The following is a 25,862-nucleotide window of genomic DNA, read 5'->3' on the forward strand; positions in this document are numbered from 1 at the left end:
AATGCTACCAGTGCATCAAACCATGAACAGCCGAGATCTATTCGCGCTTCTTCATTGTGTGGGTTGCATAGGACAGACACTAGCAGGGAAACGCAAGCCAGAGGAGGTTACTCGATCCAAGTTGGCTGAAGAGGATAAACTGATTAACAGACAGCGACCGTAGATGAAATATATTCTAGGTAATATACATAGATACCTATCAAACTAGTTAGTGAACTCTCACTTGCGTTGTCAAACATAGTTGAGTATTGGGTTGGCCATAAGTATAACATATATCACTTACTTTATAATTTAACGCCAACCTCTGGACAACTTTGGTATTTAGTGCCCTTCAACCGTTATATGACGTTAAAGATATAAGCTGACCACATCACTCTGTGTTTCTCTTCCACTGGATATCAGTATGGGGGGGCTCTGCTTTCAATTGATCACTTTTATCCGCACCGAACCCGAGAAGTTGGCCGAGGATTCCCTTTGGCTTCGGTACTGGACACTCTCGCGCAGTTTTCCCAAGCTCTTTCGCCTCTGCCTCCATGTGCCTGAACTCCGCTGCTTGTTCCCGTAGTTCTCGTCCAACTGCGGGTGTCTGATCCATGATATTCGTGGCTGCAGAGCCGAGTACCGAATGTCCGGCCAATTGATCTGACGATGATAATCCAGTTTCATCGGGGGAGGAGACTGGTTCCTTCCGTCTTCTCTTACGCCTTATCTGCTGTCCATCTGCGGTGACTATAATCTCCGAGTCGGCCAGTGCTCGTCGTGGAGCAGGACAAGGAAAGACATGTGGTACGCCAACTATTAGAAGGGATGCGAGGAGTGTTGCTGTGAAGAGGGACATGGTCGACCGCGACCGCGGGTGGAGATGTGAAGACATTCTTGATCGGAGGAGTTTAGCAAGAGCGTAGGTACTGTTATATGGTGGTATATGTCTTCGAATGCTCCATAGTCTTTGACTCCTTGCGCGATGAGGGTGTGGTGGATGGAGGTTCTTGGAGGCGTCCTGCACCGGTCAATTGCGAGGATAAAACAGCCAACCGGCTTAGTAAAGGCTCGTATATTCAGTCAAGCGTGTTCAGATGGCCGTGCAGGTCCTGCTGATGGGACAATGGCTGATGGCTGGGTGTCTTCCTGGTGTTCAGACGCCTGGAAGCCTTTCAAGTTGGAACTTTTTTCGCTGCAGCCAACCACAAGCCAAGTAAAAGTGAGCAGCACTCACGTGATCATACCCTGTCGCCCGCCGGCGGGTGAGCGTGGAGGGTGGGCTCTGGAGGGCGCTTAACAAAGCCCTTTGATTGAAGACAAAAAAAATATATGGTAAAAGACGAGAAAAGGCATGATATGAGGAGAAATTAAGAGTACCCGTTCGTAGTACGCCGAATGTCCAGGAGTGCGCGAGCCTTGTTCCGTCGTCTTCTTTCAAGCAAGAGGCAGGCGTTTCTGTCTGGGTCCAGATGTACGAGCATTACCGCTCCTCCTAAACAGCATTCACTTGCAAGCAGCTTGGTGAGAAGTATGACTCTTCTGCAGACCGCTGAACGCCCTATGCGTCGCTTATCATACGCAGGGCCATGTCTGGCGGGCGTGTTGATCTCCTAAGCGGCGCTTGGTAGGTTTGCCGGGAAGCCTTGGGTCTTAGTTATCTTATCAATCGCGCCAGCCGCCTGACTAACTAACTGGAAAAGCGGCTAGTGAGCTCGTTAAACCACGGATCCCAAACCAACCTCGCGTTTTTCTTCGCCACCGATGCTGCGTAACTGGCCTGCCTACCCCAGATCAACCAGCAGATGCACATTCCCTGCATTTCGTGCCAAATTAGGTTCCATAAGCTTCGTGTGCGTACCGAGCATCCGTTTATCCCGTTTCCCTGCGATAGAAAGATGAGGTCCACGGCTCTCCCGACATAGCAAAATTCAAGTCCGGAAACCACCCCTCGTGATATCGTCACCCACCCCCTACAGGGCACAATAACAGGGGACGAGGATCGGAAAGCCTTCAGCGCTAGAGCAGCTGTCAGAAAACAAATAGACGCCGTTGGATAGTCACACGGGGGGTGTTTGTGCGGTCCTCGCCTGACAGATGAGCGACCTAGACAAGTATATCGGCCTTTTACCCGTCCTACCGCCTTGCTCACCTCTACTGACTTTGCTTTTCTCTTTTTTACCCCTTCTAGAGCCATTGCGCAGCTGCGCTCCTGTCGCCCTATCCCCGAATACCAAGTGCGAGAGCTCTGCTACAAAGCTAGAGAGATATTAATTGAAGAGGGAAATGTCGTTTCAGTGGATGCACCCGTTACCATCTGTGGGGATATCCATGGCCAATTCCATGACTTAATGGAACTTTTCCGGGTTGGAGGCGATGTACCCGACACCAACTACTTATTCATGGGCGACTTTGTCGACCGTGGCTTCTACTCTCTCGAATCTTTCCTCCTCCTCCTCTGCCTCAAGGTTCGATACCCAGACCGCATGACACTCATCCGAGGTAACCACGAATCGAGACAAATCACGACAGTTTACGGATTTTATGACGAATGCATTAGAAAATACGGCAATGCCAATGTCTGGCGGTACTGTTGTGAAGTATTTGACTATTTAGCGTTGGGTGCCTTGGTTTTGGGAGCAAGCACAGAGTTGTCGTCTTCGGGCCCAGTGGTGGTTCAGCCTGGCGCTGTAGGAGAACATCAAGATACCCAGCCTTCTTCGAATGCGGCAATAGATGATGATGATGAACTGGAGATCGAAGTGTTGAACTCAAAGGGTGAAGTCACGTTGGCCTCCTACAGAAAGAGGAGTCGGGGATCCAATAATATTGCACATGATATCAGAGACGTCTCACCGCCGAGAGACATATCATCCATTCCTAGCAATACGCCTACTCGTACTGGGCCTGCGGGGACTGGTGCTACCGGAGACAGTCTGGGCAGCATGTCCAGCAATACCGGAGCAGTACTCTGTGTTCATGGTGGCCTTTCCCCTCTAGTAGATAGTGTTGATAAAATTCGGCTCATTGACCGAAAACAGGAAGTTCCTCATGAAGGGGCCATGTGTGACCTCCTCTGGTCAGATCCAGATGAAATCGAAGGCTGGGGCCTAAGTCCCCGCGGAGCAGGCTTCTTATTCGGAGCAGATATCGTTAAGCATTTCAGCTACAAGAACGATCTATCCCTAATCGCGCGTGCTCACCAACTTGTCATGGAAGGCTTCAAAGAAATGTTTGACGGTGGTATCGTCACCGTTTGGTCAGCTCCGAACTATTGCTACAGATGTGGAAATGTGGCAGCTATACTTGAGCTAGGCGAAGATGCGAGTAATGGAGGCACCATTGCACGGAGCAATGGTGATTATGGGCGTAGCCTCGGTGGCCGCGCTGGGATGCTTGATGCGAAGAGGGTTCCTGGCCCTGGGAGACGGTACAGGGTGTTCGATGCTGCTCCTCAGGACACCCGTGGAATGCCGGCTAAGAAACCTGTTGCTGATTACTTCTTGGTATGGATATGTTTTATTATTACCCCACTTTGGACATTGGAGACCACTAGCTAACATGCATATTCCTCTGCTGTATAGTGATTAATACCTTTTCGTTGATTACATTGATGCAGTCTGTTTTATAGCGTTTATAGTTTTAAAGGAGCATGCCAATTGACTAATGAATTCATCACCCCAGAGTACATAATGTAAAATAAGTATGCAAAGGTAATGCTGAGCTATGCAAAAACCTAGAGGAACCAGTCTTACCATTCTTTTTCTAAGCCAATCAACGCATTAGAACTATGATGCTGTCTGTAGCTATTTAGGCTTAAAATTTTCTAAACAAAAATCAGACAGTTTAAAAGGTTTCGCCAGTAACTTAATGGATAGAATATTTAAGATACCCACCCTTATCAAGAACTCCTAGTTATGCTGTAAATAACAGGTATAATCCAGCCAGCTGCACCATACTGGTGATTAGACCTGGTAGTAATGAGAAAAAGTACCTGCAGAACGTCCTGGGTGTAATGTAGAGGGAAGGAAAGAATAGCGAATACGCTATACGCAGGGAGAGCGAGTTATAAGCAAATGCAAAAGGAAAAAAATAGGGGTATAGATGCTGAAAATCAAGTTTAGGGTATATGATGTATGTATATATATTCAAAAGCTATATATGCGACAGTGGATAAATCATAAGATGCCCTCATCAAATGGAGATCATCACCAACAGTTAGTAGAACATGTCGCTTTGCTCAGAATATTCCCCGTCAGCCCGTTGAGACATGTAGTTTGCGATATTTGGGTGGGTGGGGCTGCTTTGAGATGCAAGAAATTCTGAATTATAGTCCCCAGTGGAAGTGATTGGATGAGAGAGGCCAAGAGCCGCGGCAGTTGGAAGGAGTCCTTCGATATGCATGGGTTGCTGGGCGTGGGTTGTGTAAGCATCAGTGGCCTCTATTTGGGGAATAGAGTTGCTGCCTGAGGTTGGATAGTCCATGGTGTTACCAGGACCTTCGTTTGGAGTACCCCAGCTACTAGACCAATTGTCCATACCTAGAGCCAGGGCGTTCTGGTCCTTCAGCCACCAGTTTTGGCTGGCTTGAAGCAGCTTGTCGGAATCTATAAACGTTGGAGATTGAGGGAGACCTATAGGGATATCATTACCAAGGCTTGGGGTAGTGTTCATACGAGGTTGCGGCACTGTTGGTAGTTTCTGTTTGGCTGAAGATTCGTTACTCTCGGAGGGCATTTCATGTTCTGCAGGGAGTTGTTCTGTGGAAACAGTGGATTGAAGTTGGGTAACATCTTCTTGAGGAATCTGAACTGGTGCGGAATATGTAGAAGTGTGGGATGTAGTTTGAGTACTCATCACCGCAGACACTGTTGATGATTTGGCCGCTTCATGTGTTGGGGTATGCATTGGTTGTTCTGATGCCTGAACGCGGTCATGCAGTTTCGGTGATGCTCCCGATGACGAAGGCGATTGCATCTGTTCCCAAGAACTGGTGGACCCGAATCTGGCACGAGATCGCTCGATTACAGATAACGCTTCCTCCGGAAGTTCAACTTTCCACCTCTTCGATAGCAGATCCAGGATCCGTAGAGTTCTTCGTGCACAAAGCCAACTTTCGGAAATCTCTTCCAAATGCTTGAGCCCATGTGCAATGTCCCGCCTGGCGGACTTATCCGGTAGGTTAAGGAGATGAATTGTGCATGCCGAATGGGCGATGTATACTGCGATGTTGCAAATCTGACGTAACCCGTACGTACGTTTATATAGGCGTAACAATTTTGATATAACAGAGGCTCCTTGGGTACATAATTTCCTAGGAGAAACATAAGCTGGCAATGGGGAAGTGGACTTGGTATATTTCAAAAATGGACGGTAAAGGTGTATAAATAGTAATTGGAAGAACATACTATTGAAACCGTTAATAAATGAACAAGGAAAAATTTCTGGGAGTTGGTGGATAACATACTGCATAAGGAGGACCTGGGGTAATTGGCCATCTTTTGGTTCCATTTCCGGAGGAAGTGCTTTACGCCATGCCTCCAAACGAGTGTGCAGCTGGGTCAACCGCCTCAGCTCCTCTTGCTTAGAAATCTGCTTTGAGGGTCCCGTATTGTAAAATGCACCTAGAAGATCATTACTGATCTCACAAAGTTTGGATATTTGCAGGGCTACGGCTCTTGTTCTCGAGGGCTGACTGTAGTCATCTGAAATGCCGGAATCCGTATATGGTGACCAGATTTCCGAGTCTTCCTTAGGGAATACATCAAATTTTGGAACAGTGATATGGGGTCCACAAAGTTGTGGCTGGCGGCCAAGGTAGTTAGACCAGCATCTGCTTATGTTAATGTATGCTCTCTCATGAAGTCTCTCATGAAGGAGAAAAACAGGGGGCTTAAAAAAGACGTACTTATCAAACAAGAAACAGCCCCAGAATGTAATCCTACGGGCATCTATATCCTCTGCTGTAAGGTTATATGAGCCCATGCCAGCTGAGTCCACATTCAGCCCAAGGTCATAAGCCATACGAAAGCTCATTCCACTATAAACCCACCCAGAGCCCTCTCGGCCACATCCAGCCTCTCTGACTGACATAAGGGCAAGAGCTTGGACTGTACATAGTTTTGCTTTCGTATGCTCATCGTTCTCTAGAATTAACCGTTTTGCTTCCTTGAAAAAGTGGTCTCCAGCGGTGGACGAGTCGTTCGGGTCCTCTCGAGAGGCTGGCCAGGCACTGAAATGGCATCCCAGTGCCAGCATTGCATTGACAAGCAATGCAGAACAATACTGACTGGGGCGGCCTGCTATGAAGTCACGGTAAAACAGTTCCTTGGACAGAGTCGTGAAATAGGCATAATGCCAGGTGAAATACATGGTGAGAAGGTGCCGGATAAGCTCCTTGTTTTCCGTTACAGTCGTCCACGAGCTGATACCGTCCTCCATATCCGGTTTGCCCCCCGGGGATTCTGCTTCTGAGTACACTTCATCATCTTCGGAGAGCTCAGGCAGGAATATCAGGTTTGATGTTCCCCCCACATACTTCACAGCACCATCAAGCCTCAGTTCACTTATCTTGCCAATAAGTTCAGACTCAAATTGGGGAATGTCACTGAAGGGGGATTCTGCTCCACTAGACGCAGTTTTATTATCGCTTGCCGCAGAGCCCAGCTGCTTTTGCCGTTTCAATATAGATTCGGCAACCACTTCGAGGTCCTCTGCAGCGCGTATCTGCCGCACGAGATCGGGAACATCTTCTTCATCATATGTTAGAATTGCCTGCACCAACGTCTGTAGGGTGGTGTTGCGGTTCCTAAGGTTGTCGATGTCTTGTTTGTATACTCCTTTGCGCCGGTGGTCCGAATTTGGGTCATATACGCCTTTAGTTATTAAAACACGTCAATAACTGCAACTAGATAACCAAGTAGCTCCGTGAAGGAAAATGCGTACATGGAGTATGGTAGACAGAAGAGCAAGCAGCACAGCTGGGGGTGTTTCCATCACACTATTAACGACCGAAAGACAAAGCACAGGTCAGTATATCGAAATCATCAGATTGATGCGATGTTAGGTAGACAGACCTTCGATTTCCGCTTGCGACACGCAATACATGCAGTCGATACGCACCGTCTCTTGACCGGGGGAGTGCTATCATCTTTATCCTTCTTCTCCTTGTCCTTTCCTTTCCCTCGCTTCGGTTTCGCTGCCTGATACGACTGGGGTTGCAATGCTGACGCTTCTGCAGCCCCCTCTGTAACAGTATCTTCCGCCATGTGAAAGTAACAGTATGAATGAAGCCGTATCCAGGCAGATAACCCGTGGAGAGATGAAAAAAACCTGAAACCGAAGGGGATATAACTCTCGTGAAGGGAGTGTTTGAAGGAAGAGGAGGGACCTTTTCTATACAGCAATGTCAAGCCACGGCGCGTGAGGGACGAAGAACATAGTTAAACACAGTCAACTTGCTATCCGGAACAGTTCGACTACAAGCGACCTCCGTCGATGTCAGCACTCAAGTCAAAGATAACGGGTGGAGAGCGTCTAGCAGTTTGAAGAGCCGAGCAGAAGACTATGGTCGCAAGACGGGAGTCTTGTTCTGGCTTCTTATGTATGTCAAATCAGCACCCCTGGCTCAGAAACTCACATTCAGTCCGAGTCCCCCAGCAATTGGCTACCAGAGACGAGGCCAAGCGAAAAGCAAAGCCTGCCAGTCTGTCATTAATGGCACACTAGAGAGCGGGCGAGGAAGAGGGGAGAGAGAAGACGCAGAGGAGCGGTTAACTAGTTGCATACTATATCAGCGGACCTTTATATGGGGAGCAAAGACGGCCGGGCGGATTAGGGTCGATGCAAGAGAAACAACGCCACCTCGACTACTGCGGCTTCGCACGAATGAAATGCCAAAGATGGGCTTTCGTTGAGCTTGCTCTTATCGGATCTGAGGCACGAGTCCCTGAGCTTCCTTGGGAATAGCCCTGTGTTAGGACCTCTGCCAGGGCCAGGTTCCGCGCTTCTCTCAGATGGTGCCAGTCGATATCAAAAGCGACGAACCGGCCGGGCAGTTATATGCAACTACATCACAACCTTAGACATATCCGAGGGCTGGGCGGGTTAGAAGAGGAGGACTGGCCCGTCTGCGAGGCTTTCGTGGTGAGCTAACTGTCTCCCCCCTCAGCCGCCAGGTTGTCCGAGGATACGACGGTCAGGGATATGGCTCTGCGATAAAACGGTAGCCAATCATCGGGTTCATTATAGCAATTGTGCGCAGCAACGGAAGATCAGGAGTATGCAGAATGGTTGCAGGGACTCTCAGTTACGGGAGAAACGTTGATATCAGATTCCTAGCGCTGCACGTTGGCCATCCTGGGCTGGCTTTTGATACGAATGTGATGCTAATGATACTGACTCTATGGAACAGTAATAGATAAAGACACCTTTGTGACTGAGTGCCTGAGCAGTTTTCTGTCTGTCCCCAACAAGCGTTGATTTGGGCAATCAAGGGGCAAAGTTACGAGCCCAGTGAAACGTAGTGCGTGGGAAAAATAGTAACTGCAGAGCGCCCAAATTTCACATCAATTTCATGTTTTCCTTCATTAATCCTTTCATAGTTATAATCTGCATATTTTAGAGGTTGATTCGAAGTGTTCTGTAAAGTTAAGAAGCTCATAACTGCCGTATCCATTGGCTTATTTTGGTGCACAAAATCCTATGTAGACTTTATTAGCAGAGTCCTGGCAGAGCAATGGCTGGCATGGAATACATACGCTCTTCATCAACCAGTGTCTTTTCTTTCCAACATTCTTCAACCCACTGAACAGTCACGAAATGAGGAATGGCGCGGCGAGTTGCAAACTCTGACCTCAGAGTAGTATAGTTTTTGGCTTTGCCAGTCTCCGGATCCCTATCTGCTGAGGGATCAACAATAACGTGGGTGATCCGATTGTTCTTCTGCTGGTCTGTCACAGTGGCTCCCGTAAAAATGGTGATGTTTCGAGCCAATTGCTGACGTATCGACAACGCATCGACATAGGGCTCTCCGGGGACACTGGACAGATGGCTGCAGGGGGCAAAGAATATTGTCAGGTTTTTAAAAAGCCACCCCTCTACATCGCTATGGACGGAGCCTTGATCTCCATCTAGAGTAAGATCAGACATAATGTCTAGTCGTTCTTCTCCAGATATATCTGATATCGCATCCATCTTGTGTAGTATCTAAAGGAAACTTAGTATCGCTGGGAGCTAAAGACACTCTAATGAAGAAAGTTACCTCTGTAAGTTCCGCTATACTGGTGTCTCTGGCAAAGCTGTCGTCATATTTGTCGACATTATTGCTAATTTCCTCCTTTTGATCTTCTTTAGTGAAGAACATATGTCTGGGATAATGTTAGCAACGCTGACCTCTATAAAACATATTGATGTAAAGCAACTTACCGTGGCTCTAGGGGAAGCAGTATGCTGCTTTCTCCGATATCGTGTTCGTTTTGGCTGATGCAGTCAGAAATCCAGCAAGGTCGAATGACATTCTCAAGGCCAGATTTTTGCAATGATGCCACCTTTACGGTTCCTGGACCATATCAGCATTGACAGAAAATTGAGTGACAAAGGATCATTCACATACTTCTGTCTGCGATACAATAGGTGTCCTTTGCTGCGTTATTTGTTTGGTATATCTTTCCTCCGTTTGCCTTGATCAGCTGTTCCAGGTCAGCTTTGGATTTCTTCATTGGCTTCACGGACTCGGTCATGACAACTATAAAAATATTAGCATAATTCACCTCAAGAGCCTGTATTTTTAACCCACAGAACGAAAGCCCATCAAAAATATGAGTTTTGCTCCCAACATAGGCAACATTTGGCTCACCGGAGCCGGCAACAGTGAGTTCTTTCTTCTTACTCCGTTTGGTCTTCTTCCTGCGGGAGTTGTCCACTTGAAAGTCCTTTTCTTTCTTCTCCTGCTCAGCCCCGGCCTTTAGGTCCATAAATTCCTGGACGGACAACGCACTCTGCCAGTCCTTGTCCATCCTTAGCCGTTTAAACCGAGGGAATCGAACTGTTAGGCCCAGTCGAAATTGATCACTAGGTGTAACAGCTGCAGCCTTGACACATACAACAATTGAATCATCAGGTTTGATCCAGACATCAGGTCGTTCATGTTGTGCATCACCACCTGCAAGTTCTATATATTCAGTAGGTGGCTTTTTTGGATCCCAGTCATGCCATTTGCCATCGGTATGGTGACGAATGTTTGCATAATCTGCTGCTGTAAATCCTCCTCCAACTTTACAGAAGGAATAGCACTTCATCGGATTAGTCCCGTCCTCGGCATGCGTATCGTCAACCCTCAGGCCGCAGAGGTAACTTGAGATATTTCCGCCTCTTTTACCAGAGCCATAATAGCCACCCACTACAATACAATCCAGCGATTCTCCAAATTCAGTCATGTAGTCTGGCTTCACTTTCATCCAGTCATCATTGCGTTCGTTGAGGCGATATGGTGAGTTCGGGTTCTTCAAGACAAGTCCCTCGGACGCCTCTGCTACTACTTTCCGAAGTAGAGGTTCAATATCACTCGCACTTTTGCCAACTTGATAGGGGTGAATTTCAAAACGCCGGTGAACCGGAATCACACTCGCTTCTAGCGCTCGACGCCTGTCCCGAAGTGTGTATCTCGTTAGGGGTTTACCATTGAGGTAAACGATATCAAATATCCTGAATAGGGGCCGATGGCCACTTGCAGAAAACGGATTTCGTTGCTCTGCTAAGGCCGCCGTCTTAAGCGTACCAAATGGTACGGGGGCGTCTTGTTCTGGATCCCAGGTAATCATCTCTCCATCAAGGATAATACTTTCAACTCCATCAGCAAAAGCATTTTTCAAATGTCTCGTTAGAGATCCATTATCATCATAGAAACCATTTCCATATAGATACGTGTATTCTTTAGCTTTTCTTGACCAAAATTCAAACCTCTTTCCGCCGGGTATAGAGCTGTTCGTCTCCATATGAAGCTGCATGCGCTCGCCGTCGAGCTTCTCTTCAATCCAAAATTCAGGATCATCTTCAGCCAACCTCATCCTTTCAATTATCTTTTGAAAGGAGTGCATTTGAAATTGAGCGAGCTGCGGCTGGAAGCATTGCATTAGAGTGACACGAGCTTCATCCGCCTCAAGGCGAATACTTGGTAGGTATAACTCCCAGCATACTCGGCGAAGACTACTAGAAATATTGAAAAGACTTTCCGCATCTGGATGCCATATTTCGAAGAATGTACGCTCGGTAGCACCAACTTTCATTTGCCGTAAAATAATTCTGATCAACCACATCATCTCTTCCGGGTTCATCCGCCGATAAAATTCAGCTAGGATGGGTAGCTGCGCGTCCTCCTTAGAAGCGACAGCTAAATCATCAAGCCGGGAGTTAACATCAGCTATAGACATATCACCCACCTCCGTTCTCAAGGGCCTCTTGGAGATGACTTCAAAGCAGCGACCGGCAAAATCACCTGTCATTGCGGTTGCAGCCCTTTGGCCTGGAAGTTTCCAGTTTAGAAGATTGTAACCATCTTCAGAATTTTTGTCAATCTTCATGACTTTGACTAGCAATTTGCCAATGGCCTTTTCTTTTAATCCATACATGGCACGATCACGATCTTTCTCTGGGACAATAAGCCGGAATGCTGGGAAAAAGTCATTACCGACTTGTTGTCGCCATCGCGAGATGAAGCGTTCAATCACATTACGACGCAACTCGTGTGGTGAGAGATTGTTACGCCCAGTAGGTCCTGCCTTCCTTCGAGCCGCGGGAGGTCCTGCAGGCTTCTTTTTGAGATCGTTGAGAGGGTTAAAGAGTGATATGAACAAGTCATGAAAGGGAAGGGTTTGTCCGTGGTTACGTGGTCTATTTGGATATCTTATTCAAGAGTAAAATTAGTATCATTATAGAATCATTAGCTCTTCGATGTTATGGCTTGACGGGTATCATACTTCTCGTCAAGCTCCCTCTCCGTCTCCCTAATGGCACCACCTGGGTTCGGCTCCATGGTGTGTCAGGGTATCAAAGTGACTAAATATACGCGCAAAAAGAGAGAGGATAGAGTCAATACGACCACTCGTCAGGCTGATCGAGCCCAGAAAGGGATGTTTTGGGCTTTCTTTCTTCTTCACACGAGATGTTGGAGTCTCCAGATTCTAGGCAGACACGAACGGCACGCCTTTGCACGTGATCTGACGTCATGGCTAAAAATAACACATTATCAACGGTCCTTTTCGGGGTCAAAAACGCTGAGGCAAACACCTGAATTCAACAACATTCATAGGACGAGTTAAAAGGACAATTTCAGGTACAAATGAGTAGTCGTTTTCAGCAAAAGCCATAAAAAAAACAACGGGGATATAGTTGGTCACTAGTGCCAAAAAATATTGACATGCTGAATGTGCTACTGCATCTAAAATACGAAATGTTAAGATATGACCAACCAGTGCCATGTCCAAGGTACAAATGAAACACCATTTAAACAGTGCAAATGAACTTTAGTCTTGCACATTGTCTATAAACGAAGGGTCTTTTATACTGCCACCCGCATCATTCAAGCCGGCAACAGGCCGGTTATAACTGAACCCAGCGAACTGGTTTTGCATCGTTTGGGAGAGAACGGGATCATCCACGAAGGAGTCCTGGGCTGGTTCGGATGTGAATTGAACATCGAAGTTGGCGGTATCAAGAGCGTCGGCCTTTGAGAAATAGTAAGATATTATGATACAGGGCAAAGCAGGGGTTAAGGGTGGAACTTACTACATTGGGTTTAAACGCCGGTTCATACTTTCGTTGTAGCAACTTCCTCCAGTCGATTGCGTGGAAGAACGGGTGAGCTTTAATTTCAGCCGACCCATTGGCACCTAGTCGCTCAGAAGGTTCTCGGTTAAGAAGTTTAGTTAGGAGATCTTTTGCAGTGGCAGGAACAATATCATGGCTTGGGAAGGTGAGAGGATCGGATAGAATCTTGCGGTACATCTCGTTCGTATCTTCAGCGTAGAATGGTGGAAGACCAGTAAGCATTTCATACAATAAGACGCCTAGGGTCCACCAGTCAACAGTCTTGTTGTATCCGTGGCCGGTGAGAAGCTCCGGAGCCAAATATTCTGGTGTTCCGCAGAAGGTGTGTGTCTCATCTTCGTCTTTCATCTCAAGCTTGCAGAGCCCGAAGTCACAAAGAGCAATATGGCCTTGGTAGTCCAGAAGGATGTTCTCAGGCTTCAAGTCGCGGTAGATAACGTTGAAGCCGTGAAGACATTCGAGAGCACATAGTAGTTCGGCAGTATAGAAGCGGGAACGGTTGATGTCAAAACGCTGCTCCTTGGTTAGATGGTAGAATAATTCTCCTCCGTTGACAAAGGCCAAAATAAAATAGAGCTTCTCAGGGGATTGAAATGTAAATTTAAGGGGCACAATGAATGGGTTGTTTATCTGGGCAAGGACTGAACGCTCAGCAAGAGTATGTGTCACTTCCTGGCGGGATATGATCTTTGCTTTTCGGATAATCTTCATGGCGTAAATACGATGGGTATCTTTCTTTCGAACCTGCATGACTTTACCAAAACTACCCTTCCCTACGACCTTGAGCAATTCAAAATCGTCAACGTTCAGCTTATTCGTTTGGGTTTCAACGTATTCCCAGCCGATCTGAAGCTTGCCGGTACCGTACTGCAAATCAATCCATTCAACCTCGCGGTAAGGCCCGTCGAATTGCGGGCTAATCTGAGCAACACCTAGGAAAATATCCTGGCTCCGGCCAGATCCCGGTGCAGCATTGGGGTTTCGAAGGTACATGTGCACAGTGAGCTGAGCAACACGTGAGACGTCAAACTTGTACTGAGTGCTGGAACCAGCCCAAACGGGATTCTCAGGACTGCCGTCTATGGAGTTGATGAAGACCTGGAGCTTATCAAAGTCTAGCAGTGCGTATGGCATGTATTTTCGGGATATCCTTCCGTGATTCGTTGGGATGCCCGTAAAGCCACCTCCAGACGTCTGTGGCCTGGTAGAGCCATTCCCACGACCTACTGCAAGTGAGCTCTGTTGTGTAGAACCAGCCACGCCTCCGGTGCTGCTGTTGGTACGGTGGTGTGAAGCGAAGGCCTCTCGATACTGTTCTGGCAGGGAAAACCCACGACCTTCGTAGAGAGTGACGACGAGAATACCTGGTTTCGACGTATTCGTATCTGGAGCCGGACCGCCTTCCTTGGTAGAGCTGGCACTGCTCACCGTAGGCGTTGTAGGAGCATCTTTGTCCTTACTCGAAGCTAGGGAGCTGGAGAGGTTGGAGAGGGCGCTCAGATGGGTCTCTTTCAGCTCTAAAGGGACAGCAGATTAGCATCGTCAGAAAAGACAGGGGGGGCGGACTGTTCCCGTACTCTTTGTGATATTCCAGGACATCTTGCAAGCACGACTTCTCCGGGGTGTTACTTATGGGATGCTCTGGTCGCTCTTGTTTTTATTTTCGCTGGTGTTGAAACCCCAAGATTTGCCCGTCTCCTCGCTCTTCGCTGGCTCTCTAACATGTGTTTGTTAAATAGTAATCCTCCAACTCGCTGCCCTTGCCGACCCCCCACTTATTTAACTAAGTCAAAAGGCAAAAAAGAGACAACAGAGCAAAAAGGGGGGATGAGAAAGGCGAGGACTTCGCGTTGGCCGCTGTTCTTTTTCTTCCCCAACGAGTTGTTCAGGAGAACAGACGAAGAAGAGGCGTTTGGCTCAGGGATCGCCGACTAGTTGACTAGCTCGCCAGCGATGAACTTGCAGTATGGCTGTTTATTTAGTTATATATCTACTCTGACTGTCTGGTGTCCGCTAAACTACATGTTCAAGGATCAGTGGCATCTATTTACCCTGTCGTAGATGGCCACTTGCCATCAGGCTGGTGGCAAACACACGTCGACATCGAAAGCGAATTCAAACGAGACGAATACTTATGACAGTATGCGGTCAAAGTGTCTATTTGGTTGATATCTGTTTTGCGGCGTTAACGCCTTGTCTTTAAATGGTACAGAGACGGTAGACACGGCAAAAGAGGGCTGTATGAGAAGCAAGTCATCATTCCTGGCCACTGTATGATACCTTTGGCTCTGACCTACCCTGAGCAACTCAACCATTGGCGCCCTGCATGGAGCATATCAGCACTGTGCTTTCCCGATGGAACCGTGGCAGAAGACGCCAGAGTGAGACGTACCCGATGATGGTAATAAAACTTCCTAGTCGAGGTTGCACTCCATGACGAACCGGGGTTTCTGTTCCCCCTGATAATGACGTCTAGGTAGCTCGTGGTGTGTACCCCATGGATCTCAACTGGCGGCCACAAAGTGCTGTCCCCTGTCTCCGCCTTGCCACGAACTGGCCAAAAACCACAGGTTCTCACCCCAAGGACTCGACTGATAATACATTATTCTTGGGTTTCCCTCTTTGAGATACACTCAAGCTCCATGCAGAGGCTTTCCTATTGTCGTTCCATCATGCCCGATCAACTTGACGACGGCTTCTACTGTAGTCTTTGGTTTGCCCTGTTTGGACTTCTATGAGGCCCGATGTCCACATTCCCTTGGCCCTCGCAAACATATATACCTCTTTTCTTTGGAAGAACGTAGAGCTTCTAGAGAAAGATCCTGCCATGTCCATGAGTCCACCTCCGATGGTATGGCTAAATGTCATAGGAGGATATCTGGTATAGAGCATTGCTCTCGGGCTCACGCTATTAGAAAAAACCACCTAGGAGAAGCATGATACCCAGTTACCAAACTTCACCAGTCGTTGAAGTAAAACTTCACAAGATTTCACAGAAAAAAACCAAGTCGGTGTGCAGCCTCCAGATGATTCTGGCCACAACGAGCTCTATCATTCGAGTAACGCAGCGTCTATAAGGAACATATGAGGGTTATCGGATCGAGCAACTGGCAGCCCTTGTCCTAGATAATATTTTCACCACCACACAGCCTCCACATCATACTTTGCCTTGTCCCTATTCCTATATTTCACTTAAGCATACCTGGGGAACGTGAGTTGCAATTGCATCACAGGGAGATCCGTGAAAAATGGTCAATTCTTACACTCAGTGGCTACTCCTATTTCTCCCTTACAATGATGCAGCCATGGGGCGTGGCGGGGGAAGGCCTACGGAAACTCTGGGAAGACCTGGGTTGCTCTTCTAGCACTGTCGAAGTGCCATGCTGACATTCATAGGAGACTTCACCGTTAATATGCACAATATTTAATCTCAAGTTCCTGGATAATGAAGCAAATTCAAAACACGGTCCTTCCCTACAGTGCGAGAGATACTCCGCGCACAAGCTGCCGGTTCAAAAACGGGGAAATGCTCCTGGGGTACAGACTAGGCTGATGAGATGAAAGAGACAGCGGAGGGGAGGGGTTAGCGTCAAGAAAATTGAACAACTAGAGGGAGAAAATATAAAGGTGTCATTCGTTCCTTTACTTCCAATGTTAACAGTCCTCTGTATATTTCGAATTAGAATGTAATAACATGACCATTGGACAACAAACACCTCATAGACAGTATACCGCTGTTAATCGTTCTTGAAATTGTGGCCGTAGAATCGGAAGTGAGAGCTCTGGTCTGTAGTTACATTTGCTCTTTTAGGAAATTGTTAACTTCAACATCAGCTGTCTAACAACGACATCAACTTTTGCGCCATCAACCACTCAAACAACTTCCTCTTCATTGACTAATTATAAGAGCTACCCTCAGATACGAGGCCTTCGTCGACAGTTCGTATCTCAAGCAGGGCTGTCAATTTCTGGCTGCAGTGTATCTGTCACATTCCCCCAGTTTAGAGCAACCCAACGCTCCAAGCTCATTAAACCAACTAGTTAGGTTAACAGGCTGAAATACCATTTGCTACTCCGTGGGTGGCATTAAAATAACAAAAAGCTACGCGGCATTAACTAGTTAGCTACTCTGTAGTCTACTGAATTGCTGACTTGTCCTGAGCAGATTAATGATACGAAGTGCCATCTCACTCCATCCTTTTCCAATGACATATCACTGGAATAACTTCCAGATATGAGCTTCCTTGCAAAGTTATGTGGAGACGTGCTTTCTTTTTCTTTTCCCCTGGTGATAAGTTTTGAACTCTCGACGCGGGCCGCTTGCTAGTCAACTAGCGTTTCATGTCTGGGGTAACTAACTTGACTGTAAACTTGTTTGCTAGTTGCCCAACAGCAGACGAGAGGAGAAGCTCTTCTTCCACTATCATGCGTGTTTCCGAGAAAAGAGGTCGGCAAAGAAAGAAAGACAGGGAAATAACGGCTGCAAGTCGGAAACTTAATACAGGGGGGTGGCCTCGAGTATTCGTTCATACTGGCAAGGCAGATTGGCCAGGTGGAGGGTCCCTCGACATCAGGCTTCAGTCACAGGGACAGTCTATCGCATGGGGAGATTTCGTATCCGATAATGGATATACCAAGAGTCCTTTGATAATCCATCACCGCTTTTTGCCTGTTGGCTGTCGTCTTTGTGCAGAAACGGCGGACAGCTATAATCACCATTACGATTGTCATGCCAACACACACTTCGAAACGACTTGATCCAACGCATTAGACTAAAGCTGCGCCGAAAAAATGAAGGGAGAGAATACAATAAAAGTCTACAAGGGCCGGCCCGGAATTCAGTGACTTAGGTATGTTCCGTACAGTAATACTCTCTTTCCTACTGTTTCTTTCCCCATTCAAGTGACGAGCTTACTTTTTCCGTTGGCTTTCCACTCATTAACTACTGAGCTAGGCACATATCACGATTTGATATTATCGGCCGTTTAGCTGACAAGAATGGAAGCACTTTGCACCCTTGACCAATGGGCTTGAAGAGACTTGACAGCATACGTATCTGCGCCATAATGAGTGTCCGTTTTAGGGATAGCTAACTCTCATCCGAGATAACTCCAACGTATCAACCAAAATGTTCATACTTGAAGTTATGTTCGGCGATGTTTGGGTTCTGACTGCGGGACCATGGATGGCAGGTTAGCCAAGAGATTGATTCCTCCCCACTTAACTAACTACTTCGACAAGCTAGTTACAAGAATGCTTGGTGACCATTATTATTTGCAAAGGACGTGTGAGGCAGCAAGCGCCGTCTGATCGCCTCCGCGAATAGAGCTGTCATATCATATTTTGAGAACAGACAGAGTAAACCCAACCTGACAGCTCATCTTTGCTTTTTCTCTCGTTTTGCTTCCATACTAGTGTTTCTTCGCCAAATTTGGTCTCAAATTCCGACTTCCTTCTCTTTCTGTTCATTCGATTAGCCAGAGGCACCGAATTCCAATGGCTTCAAGTCCTGCGGCCGGGCATGGTTCAAATTCAAATTCCGATAATGGGGACTACAGGAAAAAGACAACGAACACTTCCGCTGCCCTTCAAGGAGCAACTCTGGCGTTCGCATCACAAACACGCCAAAAACAGCCACGCAACAGCGGGAGCCCAGAGAGAAGGATACCAGAGCCCAGGCAGCCAGCGGGGCGAGCTATCCATGATGGAGCTCGAAGAGCAGCTCTGATTGCGGACGCCGCTGCAACCCACAACCGGGCCGGTGCTGGTGCTGACGAGGGTGATGATGAACATCTGGTTTCAACAGGCACCGGGACAGCTGTGAAAGACAGGATTCAGCTCTTTGCTCATCCAACTAGTAGTGGTGGCGGCGGAGGAGGAGGAGGAGGAGGTTCTACCACAGGAGAAACTCGAGTTCCACAACTTGCCGAGTCTATGGAGACTGTAACCTCGGCCCAGAACAACGACCAAACGGCCTATAGAAAAGCCAGTATAAATGCTACCATAGTGACGCAGCCAAAAATAGGGCCAGAGTACAACACGCAGCGCGTTGCAGCTAAACTTGCTGTGGATAGATCTGCTGCGGGCTCCAAAGCAAGATCAGGGTCCCCGTCCCGGGCCGCCTCTGCTGCTACGATAAGCTCGCTGCGAGCCAGGGAATATCAAGAGTTTATTACACATGAGGCCCAGCGTGTCCCAAATTCGCCAGCTACCTGTGAAGAAGTCGATATATGTACTATCGTTATGAGCTCGAGGAGGGATAAAGGCAATGTACCTCCAGATTCGGATGTGACCGATGCAGGACAGCTCTCAGCTGCACAAAACATGCCAACGCAGCAGAAATATGGAGTCAATACCCCTCCTCCGCTCCCGAACAGGTCAGTAATGACGAGAGATCATTCATTATCAAGAAAGATGGATTCAGAACCTGACCAAGGGTCTCATCCACCACCACCTCCTCTACCACGGCGTGATAGAACCGTCACTCCACCTCCAGCTCTACCCCCAAGATCCTCTACAGCTCCTCAGGGCAAGGAGAAACCGCCGCCTCCAGCACCACGGCAATCGACAACGACTGCATCTTCAACCATTGATAGGCCTCTGACTCCACGTAAACCGCTCCCTTCCTTGCCATACCAGAATCCGCGACCAAATACTCTCCCCCATGCTCGCGCAAGCCCACTACGATCCCAGCACTCTGGGGTTTCCGAGAGTGCGTTGGCCGATGCAATCGCAGCTTCAACGCTGGCATCACGTCGCACTCCGTCACCGTCCAAGGACCATAGCAGCAATAGTAGCAACCCCCCTCCGCTACCGCCTAGTCGACGATCAAGATCTCGCTCGTTTCTGCAAGTTAGCCACAGTGGCAACCGCAGCGACCTGCCAGGCAGGGGAGACAATAATGGCAAAAGCACCAGGACACCCAGCCCCAACAAGACGACGACCATGAAACGGACAATGCGAGCCCCCGCCCTACCTGAGCCAGACTTTGCAGCCGGCGAGATACATCGAAGCAAGGAACATGGCCGGAAAATCATCCGAACGCACCCGCATAAGCATCGGGAAGGCGATCGCAAGCGTTGGCGTGATAGGGTGACTGCAGCGGAGAGGAAGCGCTACGAAGGGGTGTGGGCAGCGAACAAAGGCCTGTTTGTAGGCGTGCATGAACAGGTCAATATCAAGGATAGATCTGTTATCCTGGAGGAGACTGTATCGAGCATGGTGGTCCGGGACATCTGGACTCGGAGTAGGCTACCGACGCAGATGCTGGAACAGATCTGGAATATCGTCAGCCACCATGCATATGGGCTGCTGTCTCGGGAGGAATTTGTCGTAGGGATGTGGTTGATCGACCAGTGTCTGAAAGGGCATAAGCTGCCCGTCAAGGTATCACAGAGCGTCTGGGACAGCGTGAGAGTGGTATCTTCAGGGCCAGCTAGAGGCCACTGACCAGAGACACTACCTCCGTATTTTCACATTCTTCCACTGAGAAATAGCATGAACAGCGATTAGATGAAGCCTTGGGGTGCTCTTTGCAGAGAATAATCACCAAAGAAAAGAAAGCCTGGACAGCAAGCAGAGAATCGATCGAACTTTCTCGTCGGAGTAACTACTTCACTCCCTCCAAGGCCGGAACTCACGATCACTAACCAGCCACACACCACTTAAAATACCCGGAAGGCACATCAAAAACGTCAACGTCGCTGCGTTTGCCTTGTGGGGGTGGCAGCAAAACAGATGCTATTCTATTATTGGGCCTCTCCTGGTAACTCTCCCATCAGAAGACTTTGTCTTATTTTTCATCCATGCACCCAAGCTGGCGCCCATCGAACGAGAAGAACTGTCGGAAAACAGCTTCTTCTCCGCCATCCAGGCTACCTACGGGAGATCCCAGTGGCTTGCTCCATCATCATCATCATCACTTGCTGCCCCCCCCCCCAGTCACGGTCCCAGGCTCCATCCCCGTCCCCAGGCATGGCATGGCCCATCCAGCATCTTGCCCCATAACTAATATTAATATAACCAAGAGAACGAAAAGAAAATTAATGTTAGCGAAGACATCCCCATCCTTGCAGTTTTGTAATATGTCGCAGGTTCGTGAAGCTTATTTGGGCTCTCTTTCGCTCAGCTGCAGCTTCATCCCAGATTTTCTTTTCTCTCTCTTCTCATCATTTTTCGTATCGATGTATGGGCTAACTAGTCGGATATGTTTTCTTCTTCCTCCTGTGTGCACGATCTCTCGAGAGATCGAGCAGCCGGCAGTCGTAGCTTATATATATGTAGTTAGCAGTTGCATGTACATCTCCTGGTAGCACAGGAGAAAGAAAGCATGCATAACAAGGACATATCAAACCAACAACCCAAGGCGGAAAAAGGAACAAGAAGGCTGTTCTCTTATAAGTAGAAGAGAGAGAAAAGAAAAGAAAGCAGGCCAGCCAGTCAAGCTAGTCAAGGGTCCTGTCCGTCCGCCTGTCCGTCAGTTCTGTCTATCTCTATCTCTGTCTCGCATAACTGTTCTTCCACAAGCTTCTTGTTACTTTTTTGCCTGTTTTATTTGCAAGGAGCGGGAGGGATATCTGATAGGACATCCATTAGTTACATCCATTTAGCTACTTCTGTTATATATAAACGGTGCAGACGACAGGAGGGAGCCCCCCCCCCCCCTGAAGCCGCTCGCCGTTCTCCGGATCAGCTCGTTTCTCTCGTACGGGAAGACCAGCACAGCTGTCTGGGTAGTCAGTTAGTTCTTATGCATCGAACGGTCGACCGCAAACCATCGGCCAGCCATACGAGCAGCAGCAACGGGACTCCGGCTCTCTGTTGTTGATGTATATATACGGATTATACATACATATATATATATTATTATGACGGGACGGAGTAGAAGAAGCATCTTAGACATCTCCCCGCGCCCAGTGCCAGTCTCAAGTCTCTCCTTGTCTTCCGTCTCGTCGTCTCACCAGTTCCGACCCGTTCGACCGGCCAATCCCTTAAGTCAGCCAACGAGGACGTCGCCTTGCTGGCTGCTCGTCCTGCTGCTCTCTTCCTTGTCTTGCAAGTCACTGCCGCTCATCTAACTTCCCCCGAGAGACAATCAGACAACCAGAGAGACGGCCACAGACAGACAGACAGAGACAGACAGACAGAGAGGGAGCCGGACTCTCTCCCCTGGCCTCTCAACGACGCTGCAACTCCGTACTTAGCCAAACTGCCTTGACTTTGCGCCTGCTCCATGGTGGATATCTTGCTTGCTCTCTCTGCTGCTGCTTGCTGGCTAGTCACAGCTCGTCTGCCAACCAGCTAACCTGACCGGCCAGGCCATCCAACTTAGCCTCCAGCCTCGTTCCATACATCACATTTTTCCCTTCCCTTTCTCCCCGTCACCATCCTTTAGTTCTTCTCTCTTTCCCCTTGTTCCCTTGAGCATCTATCCGGACAAACTTTTAGCGCCTCTTTTTATCTCGAAGGCCCAGGCAAGGGGGGGGGTTGGTTTTGGAAGAAGGGCCCTCCTTTCGTCTTCTTTCTTCCTCTCTCCCGCTGTTCGGCCTCTGCCATCTGCCTCTACGACAGCCATATACTCCGTACATCACTCCCGCCCGGACAGATGCTGTCAGCCGGCGCCATGGAAGATGATAGGCGCCCGTCCGCCATTGATAACCCGTCTATTACCAAAGTAGCTCGGAAGAAGTTCGCAAAGCCACCGGTCAAGGTCGCCTGTCTCTCATGGTATGTTTGTATGTTTTTTTCTTCCTCTCCTTCATGTTAGTTTCTTCTTCCGGTTATTATTATTATTATTATGGTTATTTTTATTTTATTTTTTCTTCTCTCGTTCCTCCCGTTCACCTAGTTTATATGCCTGGATTATATATATATATCTATCCGCTGTTATCCACCTTGACCGTCCCTTTCCCCGTTGTTTGCTCCTTTGCTCCTGTCTAACTATAGCTCTGCTTTATTTTTATGTTTTATGTTTTATTTTATTTTTATTTTATTTTTCAATCTTTATATATCTGCTGTTTGAATATATCAAGACGGGCTATATCTAACCAGGGAGACTCTTCTAGTCGGGCATCAAGAATCAGATGCGATGGAAAGGATCCATGCTCCTGCGTACGTGCAAAAACATAGCATCAATCAGCTCCGGATTGACCTCTTTTACTCTTAATCTACTCCCTCCTCTGCAGTATCATACCATCAGCGTATGCGCAGAGGGAAAGAGGAACAAGAGAGAGAAAGACAAAGTCCTCCATCTTACTTTTTTTTCTTTTATGAAAGGCATCATACCAATTACGTTCAATGTTGTCATCTCTAGTGCGCCCTCAAGGGAAAAGAATGCTCCTATCTGCCGAGCAAGCGAGGAGGCCCTCGGAAGAAGAGGGCTGATCCTCCTTCGTCCCTGGGCGATACGATGCAAAGCAGAGTCTGGTCTGCTGTGCATCCAGTTCCCCGAATAGACGAAGGTTTGTCCTACATGCAAGCGTTTTTATACCATCGTTATGATCAATATCATTCTGTCAGTATTCTCTTCTGGCTGACCCTGGCTAGTAGATATATTCACCCAGGTAGACGACCTCGCCGTCCCGGGTGCCGGGTTAAGGCATCTCGATTTCCCCGTCGATGTTCAATCGATGTTTGAAGGCCTCTTTGTGCCTCCAAATGCTCAGCAGCAAGTTCCGGTTCATTCGACGCCCGCTCACCCACCAGCTGTGCCTCCCGCTGAGCCGCCAAGGGTAAGGCTATATGGGAATGAACAAGACATGTGAGTAGTTATCCTGGTATATTTTTATACCTTTTTTACCTTGACTATAACCATTAGTTATCTGTGCCGTTACGCAACACTAACAATGATAACACAGACTAAATGCTTACTATATTTATATCCACTACTACTTTCCCATCTTCCCCCCACCACACGCACCAATAGCTGTTGACCGGCCATTGAACACACCAGTCAAAGCTCCAGCTACCCCTACCTCAGACCCTGTCCTTCCATACAAGCCCAAATCTCCTGTCACTCTGGCTATCTCGGCCATACTAGCGTTGATCCCTCACCCCCGGGATCCGAACTCATTTGCACCCGAATCAGTACTCCTTCGAAGAGCCTATGCTCATGCTTTTGCCCGAGAAGCTGTTACAAGTATCGAAGCAGAATCAGACCTTCAAGAATCTGTCACCAGTCCATCCGATGCTCTGACCCATAATTCAACCGTACCTACCAGGCTGATGGTCCACCCACTCACCCCAACCGACCTCGAAGGCATCCTTGCCCTTTTGATTTTAAGTATATACGAATATACTCAAAGGGGGAACCTGATCAAAATGCGGCATAGAGCGGGCCAGGCGTACATCATGGCAATGAACCTTTCGTTACATGCCATCACGCACGACGACAGCCCATTCGCCGAAGCCAGAAGAAGAGCATGGTGGATGACTGTACGAGAAGATTCCATTCCATGCATAAGATTCCCTAAAATAATACAACTTTCTAACTGGCTTCATAGTTCTACTGCGTTTGTCAAGGATCCATTGTGGGTACTGTGGTAAGTATAGTTACCCCTTTCATCAATTAAACAATAGAAGGGGCTAATGTATATACATAGCCGATAACGATATTGACACATGACCCCCGATTTACAACTCCATATCCGCGATTTACATCCGATTCTAGAGTACGTCTATCCACTATCTAATTCCACTATTCTGATTTCCATTTTTATGCTGACCAATTTCGTTAACCTCTATTCTCTCCCTAGGCATGGTCTATTTTAATTCAAGCACAGCAGGCGCTGGTCGCCGCCACCCAGTATATCATCGACTTTAATCAAGCATTGAGGGCGAAAGCGAACCTCGCTGTCATCTTTGAACGGATGGGAAAGCTTACGGCTTGGACTTCATCTGTACTAGCACAAATAGATGCACCACTCCAGGAATCCTCAGTTGCTTCCCCTCAAGATATAGAGAGTATCACAGCTCAAAGTATTCGATATATTTCACGAATAAAGCTGTGCAGGTGAGAACGTCCTTTTTCATCACACTCTATAATGACTTTATACCTTTCTTACAATATTTGCCAATAGTGCGCGAATAAAGACGCATCGATTCCGCGCCTTTCTCGACATACCAATATTCATCAAAAAGCACTGTGACTTGACTTGTGCGAGCATAGGCAGCCCGACCACAGAGAGCTCTCCAAGCGTACTGGAATATCAGGATACTATACAGCCTATAGCCTGCTGTTCCAGTAACTTCAGCCAACTCCCAGCTGCGCCTCCTGCGAATACCCAATTAGAAAGCCCCATCTCTTCCAGCTCCCCAATATCCGATACTTCCGGATCTCGATGGATACCCGAGGATTCGTTTCCTTTCTCGAATTATACATCGACGAGCATATGTCTGGGGGCTGCACTATCCATTGCTCAGATGTTCGACAGTCTACCGTACCCCAAGCCAACATATGACAAGGAGTACTCGTCCCTGGGATTCACGCCTGTTGTTCCCCGGACAATGCCTTCGTTTGCCTGTTGCGCGATGCAGAGCAGTTACGCTATGCTTATGCTTTACTATAAGTCTCGTGCAATTAATCCGGGGATGGTCGAAAGCCCATTAAGCGACACAGACCAGCTTGGTGACGAGCTACAACATGGCCTAGAGTGCGTTATTGGTGCTGTACGGAATTATTCTATGGCTTTTGAAGCACTAGGTGGGATGAGAGGTAAGCATGGCCATCCCACGTCAAGTTAGGTGTGCTAGGAAACTAACGGGACTACATAGATGAAATTGAGGGGGCATTTCTCACGGCATTCCCGCAAGATTAGCCATACTTAAATGCTCGGCTCTCTTGTACTGCACTTTTAGGAACTCTCTTCATTATGATATATTGCTAGCTTCATACATCTTCCTACCTGTAATGAATCTATCTGTCAGATGTGTTCCGGCCTAACGATACAGAATCAATGTTGCCTGAATACTCTGGCCATTTTTCTCCTTACACCTGTCTCCCCATACCCAAGCCCACTATAAATTTCCAGGCGCTTTTTAAAGTGGGCGACAATCTATAC

The 25,862-nt window shown here is 47.9% G+C and overlaps 7 protein-coding genes across 7 annotated transcripts; 3 read left to right on the forward strand and 4 right to left on the reverse strand.

Annotated features, from left to right (window-relative positions):
- Positions 1-370: 370 nt before the first annotated feature.
- On the reverse strand, positions 371-838 carry ARB_04380 (uncharacterized protein; the record flags this gene model as incomplete). Its single annotated transcript, XM_003017453.1, has 1 exon — positions 371-838. One exon carries the CDS (start codon positions 836-838, stop codon positions 371-373), a length of 468 nt encoding a protein of 155 aa, XP_003017499.1.
- Positions 839-2,076: 1,238 nt separating this feature from the next.
- Positions 2,077-3,539, forward strand: ARB_04381 (uncharacterized protein; the record flags this gene model as incomplete). Its single annotated transcript, XM_003017454.1, has 2 exons — positions 2,077-2,093; positions 2,171-3,539. 2 exons carry the CDS (start codon positions 2,077-2,079, stop codon positions 3,537-3,539), a joined length of 1,386 nt encoding a protein of 461 aa, XP_003017500.1.
- A 658-nt stretch (positions 3,540-4,197) lies between these two features.
- On the reverse strand, positions 4,198-7,247 carry ARB_04382 (C6 transcription factor, putative; the record flags this gene model as incomplete). Its single annotated transcript, XM_003017455.1, has 3 exons — positions 4,198-6,765; positions 6,925-6,979; positions 7,102-7,247. The coding sequence occupies 3 exons, from the start codon at positions 7,245-7,247 to the stop codon at positions 4,198-4,200; spliced, it is 2,769 nt and encodes a 922-aa protein (XP_003017501.1).
- A 1,447-nt stretch (positions 7,248-8,694) lies between these two features.
- Positions 8,695-12,010, reverse strand: ARB_04383 (uncharacterized protein; the record flags this gene model as incomplete). The annotated part of the gene is made up of 5 exons (XM_003017456.1): positions 8,695-9,186; positions 9,242-9,347; positions 9,406-9,538; positions 9,593-11,868; positions 11,955-12,010. 5 exons carry the CDS (start codon positions 12,008-12,010, stop codon positions 8,695-8,697), a joined length of 3,063 nt encoding a protein of 1,020 aa, XP_003017502.1.
- Positions 12,011-12,500: 490 nt separating this feature from the next.
- ARB_04384 (protein kinase, putative) lies at positions 12,501-14,403 on the reverse strand (the record flags this gene model as incomplete). Its single annotated transcript, XM_003017457.1, has 3 exons — positions 12,501-12,701; positions 12,763-14,321; positions 14,382-14,403. 3 exons carry the CDS (start codon positions 14,401-14,403, stop codon positions 12,501-12,503), a joined length of 1,782 nt encoding a protein of 593 aa, XP_003017503.1.
- A 3,897-nt stretch (positions 14,404-18,300) lies between these two features.
- On the forward strand, positions 18,301-20,453 carry ARB_04385 (uncharacterized protein; the record flags this gene model as incomplete). The annotated part of the gene is made up of 2 exons (XM_003017458.1): positions 18,301-20,223; positions 20,301-20,453. The coding sequence occupies 2 exons, from the start codon at positions 18,301-18,303 to the stop codon at positions 20,451-20,453; spliced, it is 2,076 nt and encodes a 691-aa protein (XP_003017504.1).
- Positions 20,454-22,904: 2,451 nt separating this feature from the next.
- ARB_04386 (uncharacterized protein) lies at positions 22,905-24,348 on the forward strand (the record flags this gene model as incomplete). Its single annotated transcript, XM_003017459.1, has 3 exons — positions 22,905-23,229; positions 23,353-23,563; positions 23,661-24,348. 3 exons carry the CDS (start codon positions 22,905-22,907, stop codon positions 24,346-24,348), a joined length of 1,224 nt encoding a protein of 407 aa, XP_003017505.1.
- Positions 24,349-25,862: the final 1,514 nt, after the last annotated feature.

The sequence above is a fragment of the Trichophyton benhamiae genome (genome assembly GCF_000151125.1).
Source record: "Trichophyton benhamiae CBS 112371 chromosome Unknown contig01293.0, whole genome shotgun sequence".
Classification (NCBI taxonomy): domain Eukaryota; kingdom Fungi; phylum Ascomycota; class Eurotiomycetes; order Onygenales; family Arthrodermataceae; genus Trichophyton; species Trichophyton benhamiae.